This window comes from Felis catus, chromosome D1, assembly GCF_018350175.1.
Source record: "Felis catus isolate Fca126 chromosome D1, F.catus_Fca126_mat1.0, whole genome shotgun sequence".
Taxonomy (NCBI): Eukaryota; Metazoa; Chordata; class Mammalia; order Carnivora; family Felidae; genus Felis; species Felis catus.
Window position 1 is genome coordinate 32144615 of NC_058377.1, and position 16681 is coordinate 32161295.

A 16681-nucleotide genomic window follows, 5' to 3' on the forward strand; every position below is an offset into this window, starting at 1 on the left:
TCCCCCTCTCCCCTGTCATGTTTTAGCTCAGGCCCTGATCACAGTGGATGAGAATCCTGTTTAGAGAAGCTGCTCATGCTGACCTTTACTGGAGCACGGCTGTTCCAGCCACCACAGGGAAGCATGTGGACAGCGAGATTTTGAGCCCTTGGTGGCCCAGCCATGACCCCAACGTGGATGGAAGGCTGGTTGCCTCCATAACCTGGGAGGAAGGAGGGCCAAGCAGGAGTCAGGGGCTCTGGGGCAGAACGCATGGGCTTTGAGGACCTGGAAGGGTCACATGCTTACACCCAACTCCTCCTTGGTGGTGCGGAAGGAATGGGTATCATGTCATTGACTTCTGCCCTGCCTGGCCCTCAAAAAGGAAACAGTGGGGGGTGGGGCGACTTGGTAGCTCAGTCACTTAAGTGTCCCACTTTGGCTCAGGTCATGATCTCAGGATTTGTGAGTTTGAGCCCCACGTCGGGCTCTGTGCTGACAGCTCAGAGCCTGGAGCCTGCTTTGGATTCTGTGTCTCCCTCTCTCTCTGCCCCTCTCTCAATTGTGCTCTGTCTCTCTCTCACTCAAAAATAAACATTGCATCAAAATAAAAGATAAAAACAGAAAACACTGAGAGGAATATGGGCCATTATAAGACTCACACCCACAACTGCTACCATGAGTCTACCTCAGCTCCCACCTGGATTGGTGCTACCGTGAGGTAGCTGGTACGTGGGGAAATCCACAACGTGTGGATTCATGCAGGGTTTCCTCACTGTTCTACCCGAGACACTGCTGACCCCTCATCCATGTCTTGCAATCACGAATCAGCCATGTCCTGGGGGCTGATAGCTGCCCTGCTGATCACCACACACCACGGTGAGTAGGAAGTGCCACGTGCTTGCGAGGATCTATTGACGAGTGACCACAACTGTCACCAGATCTGGAGGAAGCTTGTGGCCACCACCCCAGAAGGAACCAGCGGGACATGTGCAGTCAATACAATTCAAACAGTCACTTATCTTCTGCCCCTATTACTGTAGATTCTCCCTGTTTGTGACCGTGTGTACAGGGGTCACACTGTGTACATCAACACAGAATGACCATAGGTCCTCCTGGAAGCAGATAATGACAGAGATACAGAACTGTGATGGGTTTATTAAGGGAAACGAGGAAAAACAAAATAGAGGGGACAGGAATGGTCAGGGAAAGAATTCAGTCAAATACGCATATCAGACAACTTTTCTAAATATATCACATCACCACAGCCTGTTGGTCATAGTTCAGGGTCCTCTTCAAATTTCGCATTCTCCTGTAAGGCAAAGAGATTTTGGGTTATTGCAATGGGATCTTGTGTTCTCCTCTATGTATTTTGTCTTCAACAATATATCTGTGGCCTTGGATGAACACTTAATTGTGTGGCTGCATCTGTGTGTCTACCTCTAAGGGATTAGGACTGTCTTCAAATCTTAGATATAGATCCCTGAATGTACACACTATCACAGTTATCTTTTTCTTTTTCATAAAGTAGGACCTGAATTTTAAAAGAAAAAACACAGGGGTCTTTGCCGTATTTTTTGAAACAGGGATTGCCAACCTCTCAGCCTCAGGCATTACACTCTTAGTTTCATGAAATTGAATGAACATCTGTTGAGGACCTTCTGTGTGGAGATACATTCATTTCCACCCTGAGAAGGGTGAGTGTCCACTCCTCCCATACATTTTACAAATTCCTTAAGTGCTTCTCACCTCTTCATCGTACTGACCTCAGAAACCAACATTGTCCCTGTTTCTCAGATTACAAACCTGAGGCTCTGAGATGACCGCCGAGAGCTGGTGTTAGAGCTGACACAGCAGGAACACAGGCAAAACCTCAGGAGATTGCGAGGGAACTTTCGGAGACGCAAACCTGCAGGCAGGGTGGTGACAGCAGACGCAGCGGTGTGGTGACCAGAGTTCAGCAGGGGCGGCTCCTCCTCACCCCTGACTTCCCCACCAAGAGTCTGACTCAGGCTGAAGGCCAAGGAAGCGGCACAGCTGATCTACAACCTGCCTTCACATTTAGTCTCACTGAGACACGCTAACTTAGGCAGACAAGCATTTCCTAAGTTTAATTTCCTAAATCTTCCAGAACATTCTTCAAACATGTCCAGACCCTTCAGAAGACCAAGGGAAACAACAAACTTTATTTAGATTATGAACTAGGTGCACTGTGGTAACGTTGACATTTCAGAGATGATGACTGCATTCTACATTGTGGTTGAACCCGTGCAGCAGTCCTTTGCAGACTTCACACTGTCCTCATGCTCCCTTCCCAGTGTGTGGGCCCTGCCAGAAATGGCCTCCAAGTCCATCCTACTGACCCCAACGCCCTCCCCTCTGCACCTCCTCAAACTCTGCTTACTGTGCTCAACTTCCCTTCTATTCCTGCGTGATTCAAGTTTCCCCCAGTTTTGCACTGGATCCTTCACTGGTACTTCCACTATGGTGACCACAAGGTCTGTGTCATATAATGCATGTGCCCCCTTTCAGACGGGACACCTGAGGCACCTACACTTAGGGGTGCATCTCATCCTTCACGGAGCTCAAAGCATTGTGTCTTTCAGACAGGCACCAGTACTTCTGATACATCTGCCTTTGTGTAAAACTCCTCTTTCTTGTAGAAAAGAGAAACCTACAGCTGACCTCATTACAGGGAAATGACACAGCCCATTATAAACTATGTCCTGAGAAACTTGAGATATGTGACACTGTCCTCAGGCAGGTTTGCAGTTGAATTGCCAAGCCCTCACAAGCATCCCTACATCATTCCCACCAAGTCTTTCACCAAGAAGATGAATACGCTTTATCAGTCACTCATCCAGTTCAGGTCATCTTACCAAATTTAGTTCGTGGAGGAGCTGGTGGAGGAGGCGGAGGTGGCCCATCGCCCGTGACTGGTGGTGAAGGGTGGTCCATGGGGGACAGCCTGCAAGGCGATCCTGGGGAAGGACCAGGCCCTCTTGCATTCATAATGGCCTGCAGAACAGAAAAGAAAGCTATGTTCATAGGACAGAGCAAAGCACCAACACCAGCAAAAAGTGGCAACCCAAAGAAGCAGTGCTCATCTCCTGCCAGCTTGCCCACCACCAGGTTCCAAGAGGGCAGCATCAGCGCCAAAATCTCTACCCATACTTTGAGTTCCACTTATAGCTTTGGGGGTGGGGAACGGATGCTATGGGGACAAACCAGTGTTCCCACATGTGTGCAAATGTAGAACAGCAAGCTCTTGTCCGAGAGGATTTATGGAATGAGGACCAAATTAATAAAATAGCATATTCCTGATAGGAAGGCATTTAAGTCCAGAATCGCCTTCCACCCCGCACATCCGCCTCCACCACAGAGGCTGCTTATTTGTATGTGAAGAACTACAGATTGAGAAGGAATGACAATCCCAGGCTCCACACATGGAATCATAGCCCTCGTGGCTCAAAGCTCTGCCTCTAAGCCCCCGCCTGTGCCCAATCTGCTTCTCTCCCGACAATGAGGTCTTCTCCTCTCTGCAAGTGCTATCCATGGGCACAGAGACATGTTGGGGGATGGGGATCCTGAGGTCATGCAGAGAACCTTGAAAAGCATTTTCTTAGAGAAACATGTTACCTATACATGTTAGGTAGGCTGAGCTAATTTATTTTCATTCAGTGGTACTTCTCAGTTAAATACAGTACAACTCGCAGGGTACTTTTGTTCTCTGAAAAAATAAGCTGAAATTCTAACTAACAGAATTAACACAAATACACTTTCGTTTTTGCTGTACATCTCCATGTTTCACCTGTAACAGTGACACAGGACACAAGAGAACGTGCTCATGTGAACACAAAGGACACAGTGGAGAATTCCAATGCAGGTAATTACGGATTGTCTCTCTTCACCACCCATGTAGCCATGCGTGTTTTCTAGGACAAATATGTCACCTCTTGGAGTTCAGAATATGTATACCCAGGGCACAACTGAAGAGATTCCAGACAGCACATTTACAAAAAAAAAAAAAAAAAAGAAAAAAGAAAACAAAAGAAAAAAAAAAAAGAAAAAAAGGCTGAATGTTGATGGGTATTAAATTTACTTTGTCTAAGACCACTCTAAATGACACATACAAAAATATAAGTTGGAGTGAAGGCAGTTTGCATTTTCAAAACATAAGGATAACTGCCGATTTTCTGAACACATTAATCCCCTAGAAAGAAACAGAACAGGAAGAAACAGCAAGAGCAATGATTCCACACTGAGGAGGTCCAGAAAAAATAAGTCATGCCAAAAGACTTCCAGGTGGAGTGTGGTCTCTTCCTCCCTGGTTTATTTCCAGGTATATACCAGAAAAGCCCTTGGGCGCTCAGCCCTAGGCACGATTGGTTCTAAACCTTCCACAAGGAGGTGACAGGCAGAAAGTAGAGAACCCCATAGACACTTGGGTTAAGGCTGTGCATTTGGAAAATGAGAAAAACAAGCAGACATATCATACAACACACAAAACAGACACAAAGCCGGGAGAGAGCGCTGAACAGAAAAAGGAGGGTTTTGCCAAAGAGTTACAACTGAAAATGTCCACAGCATTTACCTTGTCCTCCGTGATCCTTTTGGTAGAGTCAGTGTTGTTGTTACTCACAGGAGCAACATGTGGATCTGAAAAAGGCCCTAGAAGGGATGGAGGTTTATTCTGCTTTGAGTAGATTGTGCAGAGATTAAAAAAAAAAAAAACCAAAAACACAAAAACAAACAAAACAAAAACCCCAAAAAACAAAAACCACTCTCCTCATTCCTCAAGCAACTTAAACTCTTTGGCCCAGTCAGATCCCAAATCACATGCACAGGGTATCCCACATGCTTCAGGTGATCCCAAGGTAAAGGGAGAGCCATTCTTTAAACTCTGATGAAGACCCATAAAAGCCCTGGTTCAGGTGTTTTCATAACTCCTCAAACAACTGTGGATGACTGGGGCTCAACTGGATGGATATACGTTAGGCTGCGCCTCATGCCTCCCACCGCCCAGCACATGGACTGTGTATGGCACACATCTGCTGAAGCGCTATGCCTGCCTTTCTGCATACAGCCCCATTCCATCTCCACAAGAGACACCTGTACCAACACAAGGTGGGGGAAATGACACAAGGATGATAAGTCAATCGTGAGACACTCAAGGAATGTGGTGATGATGGCAGGCATTTTCCTTGCGTTGCAATGGTCTGTGGTACCACCTCTGCACCTTGTACAAGACTCAACTACGGGGCGCCTGGATGGCTCAGTCGGTTAAGCGTCCGACTCCGGCTCAGGTCATGATCTCACAGTGCGTGAGTTCCAGCCCCACGTCGGGCTCTGTGTTGACAGCTCAGAGCCTGGAACCTGCTTCAGATTCTGTGTCTCCCTCTCTCTGACCCTCCCCCATTCATGCTCAGTCTCTGTCTGTCTCAAAAATAAACATTAACAAATTTCTTAAAAAAGATTCAACAACAACAAAAATTAGATGAAGGTTCTTAGCAAGCCAACTCATACTGCCCAGATCATCTTACCAAGTGGTGCAGGTGGAGGGTTTCGGGATGGTCCCGAACCTGGCACAGGAGGTGGATGTGCACAGGAGATCATACGGTGGCCTCTAGGGTAGGGTGTGCAGAATCTTCCAGTTGATGGAGGAGGTCGCCACGGATCCACACTGCCCTGCAGAACAGAAGTGACAGCTATGTGCAGATGCCACACAAGAGAACCAATCCCCAAAGCAGCTGAAACCCATAGAAGTACGGGTCAGCACCTGCCCCCTTCTCTGCCACCAGGATCCGAGAGAGTAGCATCAGTACCTGAAAACTCTGTCCCTGCCACTGGGTACCACCTACAGCTTAGGCAACTAAACGCAGGCGGTTAAACTACTGTCACCACATGTCCCTGCCCAGGTCTGAGAATTTAGAACAAAATGATGCCATCTTACAGGATTAAATAAGTAATTCCAAACTAATGAAGCAGCATATTCCAGACAGGAAGACATCCATGTCCAGGATCACTTTGCATCCCTCCACTACAGGGACGGCAAAAGCTCTGTTTTTGGCTTATTCCGAACACAGAAAAATGGACTGCAAATACACAGCTCATTCTTGCACATGAAATCACAGCTACTCTTGGGGACAAGTTCTGCCTGCCGGCCCCACTCTTGGCCCCCTCTGCTTCCCTCGCTGAGAAAGAGGTCTTCCTACTTTCTGCAAGTGCTGTCAAAGGCCAAGAAACCACTCGGGAGTTGGGGATGCCTGGAGTCTTGTAGGGGACCTGAGGAAATGTTTGCTGTGAGGAACATATTACACATCAATGAGTACTAGGCCCCCAAGTGTTCACCTGAATTCATAAGGAATTCTGGTTCTGTGTACACTAAAAGACACAGAGTAATACATCGTATGGGAAAAAAGAGGCAGACATTCAGGAAACAGAATTAATGCAAATGTGTTTTGACTTTGGTATACACTTCCAGGGATGTGTCATGAGCGATGGTATCAGCTCTAACCCTGACTGGAGACACAAGAGAACCTGCTTATATGAATAAAACTGAAGGACCTTGTGTTCAGAATACTTTTACCTAAGATACTGCTTGAAAGGCTTCCAAACACTTCATTTACCCATGAAGACGTGAAGGTGGTGAGTTATGACAATGACGTTGTCTAAAACCATCATAAATTGTACAAGGCACACAATATAAAGATGGAGGGAAGTCTTTTCACGTTTACAATGAACAGACAGTCTTCACACATGAATAGTGAGACCAGAAAGAGGAAAATAACAACAACACTGATCCCACAGAGAGGTAGTGTGTTAGGAGTCAACAAGCTTAGAGACTTTGCTATAGAGTGCAGTGTATCTTCCTGTTGTTGTTATTTTGAACACAAGGGAAAAGCCATAAGGTGGTCAACTTCTAAGTTCCTTTGACTACTAAGCTGACCAGAAAAAAGATGACAGGCTGAAAAGAAAGCAGCCTGTAGACTCTTGGGTGAAGGCTGTGCATTTGGAAAATATAGAGACAGGCAGACATATCACACAACACACAAAACAAGGATAAGGCCACAGAGCATGCTGTTCCGCAAATGAGGGTTTCCTGACAGACTTACAACTGAAAAGGGCCCCAGCATTTACCTTGTCCTTCTCGGCATTGTTGGTAGACTGCTTGTAGTTGTGACTCATGGGAGTGACACCAACTTCGGCTGAAGGCTCTAAAAGGGATAGAGGTTTACTCTGATTTTAGTAGACTGTGCAGAATTCACACAAACACCACATTTTGTGTCGTGTTAAACTCTTGCCCACACTCAGGACCAGGAGGAGAGGCAGAGAGTAACCCACAAGCCTCAGTTGACCCCAGTGATAAGGGGGAGATCTATCCCATCATATCTTAATGAAGAAACCATAGGGTCCTGGCTCATGTTCTTCATAATTAGTCAAATAACTTTCAACAGGGCAGCTCAAAGAGAAATCAGGAAATCGTCACCAAAACAGCCATTTCTCAATACACATGAGGGGTAATAACTCAGCATCTCATTTCAGATAAAAATTAAAACGAGAGCGTCAGTTGGTGGATAACATCAAAAAACCCTCCACAGAAGAGCATGGGTGTGTTTCTTCTGACTCCAGGCAAATTGTTCATTCTTTCAGCTTATCTATAAGCTGCCTTCCACGTGGGAGCCGGTATTATGTAACTATTTCTGAATGGAACTGAACTTGACTGATATTATATTAAGGAGTAAAGGAAAACTATGGATGTTTAGCAGTGAAGCCGCAGAGGTGCACTGATAACATCAGAGGGCGAAGCTATTTGGAGCTTGGATTCAGGAATGTAGGTCTACAGTTCACAACAATAAAAATAAAGGAACATTAAAAATAGTCAATAAATGACCTTCTCCTCAAATAAACTAAAGTCTTCACATTGAGTCCGGGTGGGAAGAAGGATGAGGCCCCTGTCCTATCATCCTTTCCAGGCTCTTCAGACAGGGGGATGCTAGAGGAGGTGGGAGGGTCACAGTCAGAGGAGGGGCATGAGCTCCAACAGTCCCAGGGACAAGTGCCTCACTGCTTGCAGTACCAGAGGAGAACACCCTTCTGTCACCCCTTCAGACCACCTGCTGTCCTTAGTGTTTGTGGTTCTCTCCAGGACACACGATGATCACCCACAGGAAAAGGCTCTGCCACAGAAATTAGGCTGCTGCACATCACCACGTGCTCCTTACCTCTCCTCGGAGCGTTCTGCATCTCTGGACCTCCAGGCATTGGTCTCCACCTCCTGTATGCCTCAACCAGCCTCTCTCCTTCCATCCCATCCAGTCTTGGATACAGAAAAAGAATGGACTTCCATAAGAGTTGCAATGCCACGTCCTCTGACTACACACTAAACGGCACCGCTGTCATCCCTCAAAACACCCATAAAAACTCATGTCACGCTCCCACACCTGTATTTCAAGCGGGCGATCTCCCGGCTCTGTCCCGCCATTTTCGTCTCCCAGATCTGAGTCTTGATCTAGGGGAGAAAAACACATCCACCTTCAGTCGTGCCAGACTGTGCACCAAAGAGAGAGGAGGAAAAAGGAAAACACTTACCCAGTTTTCCGCAGCATTACGCTCATAAACTGCGACCTGAAAAAGCAACAATGAAAAGTCCATGTTTGGGAATTCCAAGGGCCACTACACTCAACCACATGAGGTACTAAGGGTTCAATATGTCAGGCAGAACTCACGTTACCTGGTGTGTGAAGGTGAGTTCTGCCTTCTGCAGCTGTTCTCGTGTTTGTTCAATTTCCTGTCTGTGAGATACAATTGTTTTCGTCAAATAAGGCCTAATATTAGGTAGGATTATAAATAATCTGCTCACGTTCCCGTCATCCTCATATCTTTCCCCAATACAATTTATCCTTTCACATGAAACACTTTTCACACAATTATAAATGTACAGAACCAAAGCTATTGTTCCATCTCCTTACTCATTATTCCATGCCCGTAGGGTTCAGAGGTCATAGAATTCTTTTCCATTTGCAATCTTGCCCTAATTCATCATGTGACAAGTGACTTTCATCATAAAGCCAACATAAAGTTCTATTCTCTTTTAACTTGTGTACTCACCAGGTTTCCTAGGGTTGCAAAGACCAGGACCATCAGATGGTACTACCTTGTTGATGGATAGGATTTCATCCTATGACACACTGCTTTCCTCTAGATTATGACAACTGACACCACCCCTCAGGAACGTTGGCATGGATGAAGTTTCTACATGGGCAGGTCAATGCTGGAGACCCAGAAATGTTTAGTAGCTTAATTGTTTTATTCTTTCTAATACTTATCTTTTCCTATCTGTTAATTCTCTACGGATATGTCCTCTGAATTTGTGTTTGTATTACTATATTCATGGAGTCTACCCATTGTACAAAGGTTAGAACTAAGAAACGAACAGGGGTTTCATGAGCCGCTGCTAATTAGTATCTGAACTCACTTGCACTTGTCTATGTCCCTTGTAGCTTTTTTCAGATTTTCCTCTGCAGTTGCCATCTGATTCTTCATTGCCACTAGTTCACAGTTTGTCATATCCAGATTCCTACGATGGGAAAGATATATACATAGTCCAGTAGCCAAGGTCCAGAAATTCTGCCTTTTTCCTTCTCAGCTCTCTTAAAGCCTAGATTCACATATCCCTATCCCCTCCCCCAACGATGCACAGACTGACAACACAGTCAGAGAAATGAAGACCCCATTTAATGGTAGAGAAAATTCAACCTCCGTCTGCTGCCAAGTGGCCTACAATCAGAGCCGCCTTTCTAGTTCTCTGCTTCTACTCCTTCATCGTCAAGTCATCAAATAACATTGCACCTTGTGCCTTCCCAGAGTTGGTCTTTTGTTTGAGATGGAGAAGGCCTATTTCAGGTCAGTGTGAAAACCTGTGCCTGACCAACTGTACCCATTAGGATGAGGCAGGGGATCATCATTGCCTTACACCTCCATGGGGCAGTGCACTGAATCTCAGTCCAGAAGTTGTACCCTGACACAGACACTGAGCATGAAAGACAGCCTTCCAGGATATGGCTTCACCAGCATTGCAAATCACTCCCATACACCACTAAGGTTCAGGAGTGCAACCCCTGCCCACTCTTTCAAAGATCCTGGTGGAGGGAAAGGCCAATCTTAGAGTGGCAATATATGCTGAAATAGAACATGGTGTGAACTGTCCCACAGTCAGGCTGTTGTCTTCAGGAAACAGATTTCAGATGGAAAACTATCAACTTCATGGACTCAGTCTACTTTAACAAGACTCAGTTCATTGACAGTGAAGGCAGCAAAGGGAAATGCTTAGAAAGGCTGGTTTGCTGTGTTGCCCTCAGACTATTTTGTCCATGGTGTTGCTTTAAAGGGTTTCAACTTGGCACCGGATGTACTCAAGAATCACATGCAAAACTGAAAGACTGTTAGTAGTGGACACAAAAGCACTAGACAGAGAAAGGTACATGCATTTCCTTCTGGCCTCTCAGGGAGTCCTTCAGCAAATGTTTTCTGGGGTGGCTGTAATGTAGAGGCTCTGTTGTAAGGGGGTGAAGATAGAAAGGTGGTCAGGGTGCTCTACCTGCTCCCACAAAGAGCTTACAAATTAACAAAAACAACATGCCAGTGAGACAGAGCAGGCTCCACCCCGGGTGTGGAAAGGACTAACAGAAGCTGAGTCTCCAGGGAAGACAAGGAAGCATTTCCTTTTCAATGTGAATGAGGGGCTCTAAAGGCCCTCCTCCTGAGAACAAAAGGAAATACTGGACCAAAGAAGAAACATGCACCTGGTGCACCAAATTTCTAATGAACCCATGAAGACACATTTCATACGAGTCTCCCTTGCAGACTGGATGAAGAGATGCAGTACTGATGCCATCCCAACCCACAGTCTAGAAAGAAACTCCCATGGTTTCTGCAGCAAGATAAGTCAATGTGTTCCCTAAATATGTTTGACCCAAGTCTGGTGCTGAACAAAGATCACCTAATTCCCGGCTGATAAGACAATGGGATGGGATTGAAACCTATAGGCCAATGTAAATGGATCCAGAGGGGATCCTGTTATCAGTGTGCTTAATGCCAGTATCTTCCCTCTTCTACCCCAAGTACATGACACAAGAATGTGTGACAAGCACTAAGGACAGAAAGGAAAATGCAGGTTATAGGAAGCAAGGTAGGAAGGGCAGGCACAATTCTCCTGAATGCATTTGGCAAAAATACTCTGGATCCAATTCTAGAAGAAATATATTTATCTATAGCGGCCACCACATTCATTCATACAACAGTACTCGGGACCATTATCACATGAACGTCTTACTTTGCTGTAGCCATTTTTCTTTCTTCATAGAATTCATCAAGGACGTCTCTTCTCTCCTTCAGCCTTTTGGCTGTTTCTTCCCTGATTGCTTTAATAGAACCCAAATCATTACGAATGTCTTCCACGGCCTTTTTCCTTGCTGTAAAAAAAAAATGGTTATTTTGTGCATGTGCATATGACCTGAGACTTGGTTTTGGGGTGACAGGAAAAGGGCAACTAGTGTGAAGGCAAGAAGGCATTCTTTCCCTTCCCAATGCAAAGTCATTGCCACCATATGGGGATTTCTCCCCAACAGACAACATACCTTCCAGTGCACGTTTATTGGACCTCCAGGCTCTCAGTTCCTCCAACTGACCGTTTGCATCTTCTGACTTTAGGACACATATGAGAAAATACATTCAAGAAATAATGATCGCACAACAATGTGAGTGCAACAGGACTGTGCATGGCAACAAAGAAAGATCCTGGGGCATAAATACAACAAGGAGAAGGCAAAGAACATGGAAAATAGTTCCAGTCAAAGGGCTCACAAATGGCTTTCTTAGGAGAATATTCCTCTATGCACACTGAACGTTGTTGAGCATTAAGAGAAGAAGGCAGTATACAATTTGCTATTGCCCTTCATCTCTCAACTATCTTGGGGGATTTTCTCCCTATCTTGGAGGGCAGGTCTGAATGATGTGGTAATGACCTAGTTGTGAAAATAAAAGATACTTCCTAGTCCTTGAAATAGCAAACTCCTCATGGTGGTCCTAGTGAAATGCCAGCTGTGCAGATGGAGGTTTGTCTCCCAGAGGCCCACTCTCTACTATGGTAAACAGCAAGCGAATATGCTATGCTCACCTCACCCAATGAACAAAAAGCCTCCAAAGTCAAATTACAGTAAAAGCAGCCAACTCTTAGCACTCCCTGATTCTTGACATTCCTCTCTCTCTCTCTTTCTGATTGCAAGGTAGCATGTGCACTTTGAAGGGTGTCATTTAAAATTTTATTAAAGTGCTCAACTTTTCTGATGTTCTCCTTCAACAGAACATGTTGAATGAGTCATAACAATTCCTTAATTTTACTTGTGTTTTTAGAACGCAATCCAAGCAAAGAAAGGATTCTGACTTTCAACTTAAGAGCTTCAGCAGAGTGAATGTTACTTTCTCTCTTAGCTTCTTGAAGATGTATCTTTAATTCATTGATGTATATACAAAACAAATGAAAAAGGAATCAGAATTCAAAAATAGCATCGTGATAGATAAGCCTATGTCTGATGTGTGACTCCTTTCACAAATAAAAAGGTAGTTTTTTATTACATTTGTGAAGCTTGTCTTGAATTGGAAGTATATATAGAACACATGAAATAGGTCAGTAGGATGAACTACAAGAGGTAAAACTAATCAAAATGAAGTCACAAGAAATATTTGAAAGGGCAATGCTACCTTCTGTTCCCACATGGATATTGCTTCAGCCAGCTCTGTGTTTTCTTTCTCCAACGTGTTGCTCTTTGCAGTTTTTTGCTGTACATTAACTAAAAGGAGACAAAACAATTTTTAAGGTTGTCACCAAACCAGTGACATCAAATAATCCCACTGTATTAGCAGCACAGACACATGATCTGACACATGGGTGTAACTAACTTTTTAGCTTTCTCATTGTGCCTGAAGAAAGCAAGTTTCAGCAGCATTTTAAACCCAAGAAACCTCATTTCACTGAAATTCCTATACATGTAAGCTCTAGAACACTGACTCCTCTAACAGACACAAAGTGCAAACTCCTCTTACACTGGCCCAATGTGAGAGCTCTCATGCCCCGAGATCACTCTTCTCATCACCACCACCGCTGCATTTACAGTGATAAACACCAACCAGTCTTTGAGGGCCTGTTAAGTGTCAGGTAGCCACCTTGCCTCTCAACAGACAGCACCACAGAATCACCACAGTCCATGGGTCCGTGCAGAATAGATTGCCCCCCATTTGCATCAAGTTCACTTTTCCCCTGGCATGAATGGCTCCCTCCACCTCAGACTCAAAACCTTGGTTTAACCCTCTCCTGCGACACACACCCTGCCTGGCAATACCTGGCTTCTTCTCTAAGCTTAGGCTTCTTGACAGACTCAAAGAGGGTTTTCTCATCTTCACATTTCACCAAAAGCCAGGTCATGGCAAAGTACTCACTCCACACCTCTGGCTCATATCATCACTTCTGTCCTAATCATTTCTATGCAAAATTACACTCATTCTGTTCTCCTTCCTCCTGTGCTGTTTTCCTCCCCTGGTCTCTTGTCTTAAGAGAGGCAAATCCCTCCACATTGTCCCTTAGCCTCTAACAGGGAAGAGAAAGATTTTCAAGAGTTAACAAGTCAATTAGACATCAGAAGTCACCATATTTATCCCTAGTTAAAAAATTAAAACCCACACCAAACACGAGTAATGAAAAAAATTTACAAAGACTACTCAAACCTAAAATCTTACCTGGATATACTGGAGGCTCTGTCTGAGAGAGGAAGAAACAAAATTAAGTTTGAGGTCAAAACATAGTAAGAGTAAAAACTTATTCTTCCTGATAAAATACTGAAATGTCATCCAATGAAATTAACAATGATCATTTTGGTCAGCATAATGAATGCATAACATTAATATAATAAAAAGTAGAATTTCATATTTAGTTCATGATTCTTTATAAACCATGTCTGATAAAAGCATAAAGATTCAGAGCTTATTTTGACCAAAAGGTAGATTTACATTATATTAAATAAATATCAAAATATTCAATTCTGTCAGTGCATAAGGCGGACAGTTTTAAAAATACATAAATAAAATATTTGTCTGATTTTTTTTTTCTCTTGTAGTCAAACCCAACATCCACACTGAAGTCCAGAACCCAGGATCATTTGAAATGCCAAAAAAAGAAAAAAAGAAAGGGAGAGAGGAAGAAAGAGACAGACAGAGAGAGAGATAGAGAGAGAGAGAGATGGAGGGGGACAGTAGGGGGGCGAGAAGGAAAGGGAAGGGATGAGAAGGAGGAAGGAAGCGGCAAGGAAAGAAAAGGAAAACCTTTGTATGAAGACACGCTTCTTTCATTCTCTAGAAAGCTTTCTGAAATGTTACACAGGGTTGGCTGCTTTCCGAATCAATAAACAATTACAACATGTCAGGTGCTATGATTTTCCTAGATCACTAAAAACAGAGGGTCTTCCAAAAACACATCATCAGATGAGAAAGAGAGTGGAACATGGCTAGGGCAAAAGCACAGGCACCAAAAGAAATGATGGCTAACATTTCAAAAACAAAGCAAAAAGGGCTCCCGTTGAGAAGGTATAAGAAAAGCAAGAGGAACTTAATTCTTGTAAAGGCACTGGTCTAAGGCAAGGGTTAACAGTTTCCATACTGGAGACTTCTGGAAAAGTGAACCAAAGAGAGAACAGGTATTAGGGAGTAATGGTTGTCTGGGCAAAAGTAGACATAACAATTTAAAGCCTGACTGCACTAGGATTTCTATTTTCTAGGAGCACTAAAAGCACGTCAACCATGGAAAAAGACATCCTGTGATTGTCTTGTGTCCACTGAAAAGTAACAACCATAAGATAATGACTGTGGGACTGAAGGATGCTTCCCCACTCCCAGCCCCTCACCCTTTGGAAAAGTGCCTTTATAAGCCTGGCACACCACCCTTTGGGGGAGCGATATTCCTCTTTCTCGGTGGCTCCGCTGTATACAACCTATCTCTAATAAACGCCACCTGCTTTGTTTCCCTTTCGATCAGTGTTCATTACTAAGACACTGAGACTGGAGAACCAGGTCTGGGTGGTCCAGTAACACCCAGACCCAAGTCATCCCCTGATGAATTAGAGCTCAATAAAATCTAGGCAAGACTCTACTTTAACAAAAGGGAAAGACACATTTTCTTGATCTGTAGGACGTATATCCCTATTTGAAAGTTTTGAATGATGATGTGATGCTGAAGCGAGCCCCAACATCTTGCCAGGATATTGGAATATCATCATGGTATCAAAAAGTGAGTCATAAAAATGTTGTTATAGGAAAGTGTATCTACGGAGGGCAAACAGGAAACCATGGATAGTCCTTTAATGTCACATGTTTCCTTTCCTAAGCAGGGGAAATGGAAAGAGAGATGGCCTTACAAATACTTAATATGCATATTTTCTTTTTGAAGGGAAAGATTTCTAAATTGGCAGGAAAAGAGGAAAAACAGCCACTTATAAATAAACTCATGCTGTTCTGTTCTTGCTTAGAAGACCTGCCCTCCAGAGAAACTATTTCTCCAAAGCCTAATGGGGTTTTTCTGAAGACAAGCAATACAGATGAAGGGAAATACTCAACTACAGTGCTCTTCCTCCTTCCTGTCTCATAGGGGAGTAAACTCAGCCTAAAACCTAGGTAAAGACAAAACTTTACACGAAAAGCCTTCACCTCAGTTTTTTGAGACACGGACGTGACCCCAAGCTTCCCAAAAAAACTTAACAAGGTACCCTAAAAGGAAAAACCACATATTTTGAACACAGAATGCAAGCATTAGAATCACACTTCCTATGGCAGAGATGGTGGGATAATCAGGCTGGGAATGTAAAACCGCTCTGATTAATAGGATAATGACTCTAATGGAAGAAGTAGTCAGCATGCAAGAAGAGGTGGAGAATGTGAGCACAGAAACGATAACTCTAGGATCCAAAAGGACTTGTAGAAATCCAAAACATCATAACAGAAATAAGGAATGCCTTTGTTGGATTTATTAACACACACAACACAGCTGAGGAAAGACTCAACAAGCAGAAGGAAATGTCAAGTAGAAACACCCAAAACAGAAACGCACACAAAAAAATTAAAAATACAACAGAGAAAATCCAAGACCAGTGTGACAATGACAAAAGGTGTAACATACACAAAATGGGAATACCTACTTATACGTTTGAAGTGAAAATGACTGAGAATTTTCCAAAATTAATGATAGTCATAAACCACAGATTCAGGAAACTCAAAGAATTTCAAGCAGGATAAATACCCCCCTCCAAAAAAACCAAACCAAACCAAAAACAAAACAAAACAAAACAAAACAAAACAAAAAACACAAGACTATCCCTAGACATATACTATTCAATCAAGAGAAAATTGAAAAAAAAGAATTTTGGAAGAAGCTAAGGGGTAGTGTTGGGGGCTGGAGTTGCAGGGAGATGGAAGAAATAACACCTTACCCAAGGGGAACCAGGACAAAAAATACTCAGAATTCAGACACCATGCAATGAAGAAGAATGAAATGTTTATACTGTTAAAAGAAAAGAACCCATCCACCTAGAATTCTGTGAACAATTAAATTGTCCTTCAAAACATGTACAAAATAAGGGAAATTATTGGAGATACTGAG

At 43.7% G+C, this 16681-nt stretch overlaps 1 protein-coding gene across 2 annotated transcripts; it reads right to left on the reverse strand.

The window, feature by feature from the left end:
* Positions 1-1117: 1117 nt before the first annotated feature.
* On the reverse strand, positions 1118-13839 carry LOC123380413 (transport and Golgi organization protein 1 homolog). 2 transcript variants are annotated; one of them, XM_045038571.1, is made up of 14 exons: positions 13774-13839; positions 12742-12830; positions 11315-11685; positions 9458-9559; positions 8714-8774; positions 8572-8607; positions 8424-8491; positions 8205-8299; positions 7120-7196; positions 5523-5667; positions 4574-4650; positions 2859-2997; positions 1786-1888; positions 1118-1291 (listed from the first exon to the last, which is right to left on the reverse strand). In XM_045038571.1, exons 2-14 carry the CDS (start codon positions 12754-12756, stop codon positions 1234-1236), a joined length of 1347 nt encoding a protein of 448 aa, XP_044894506.1. In that variant the 5' UTR covers positions 12757-12830; positions 13774-13839; the 3' UTR covers positions 1118-1233. The 2 variants fall into 2 exon arrangements, with proteins under 2 accessions (XP_044894506.1, XP_044894505.1); XM_045038570.1 differs by lacking the exons at positions 12742-12830; positions 13774-13839 and having other exon boundaries at positions 11315-12418.
* Positions 13840-16681: the final 2842 nt, after the last annotated feature.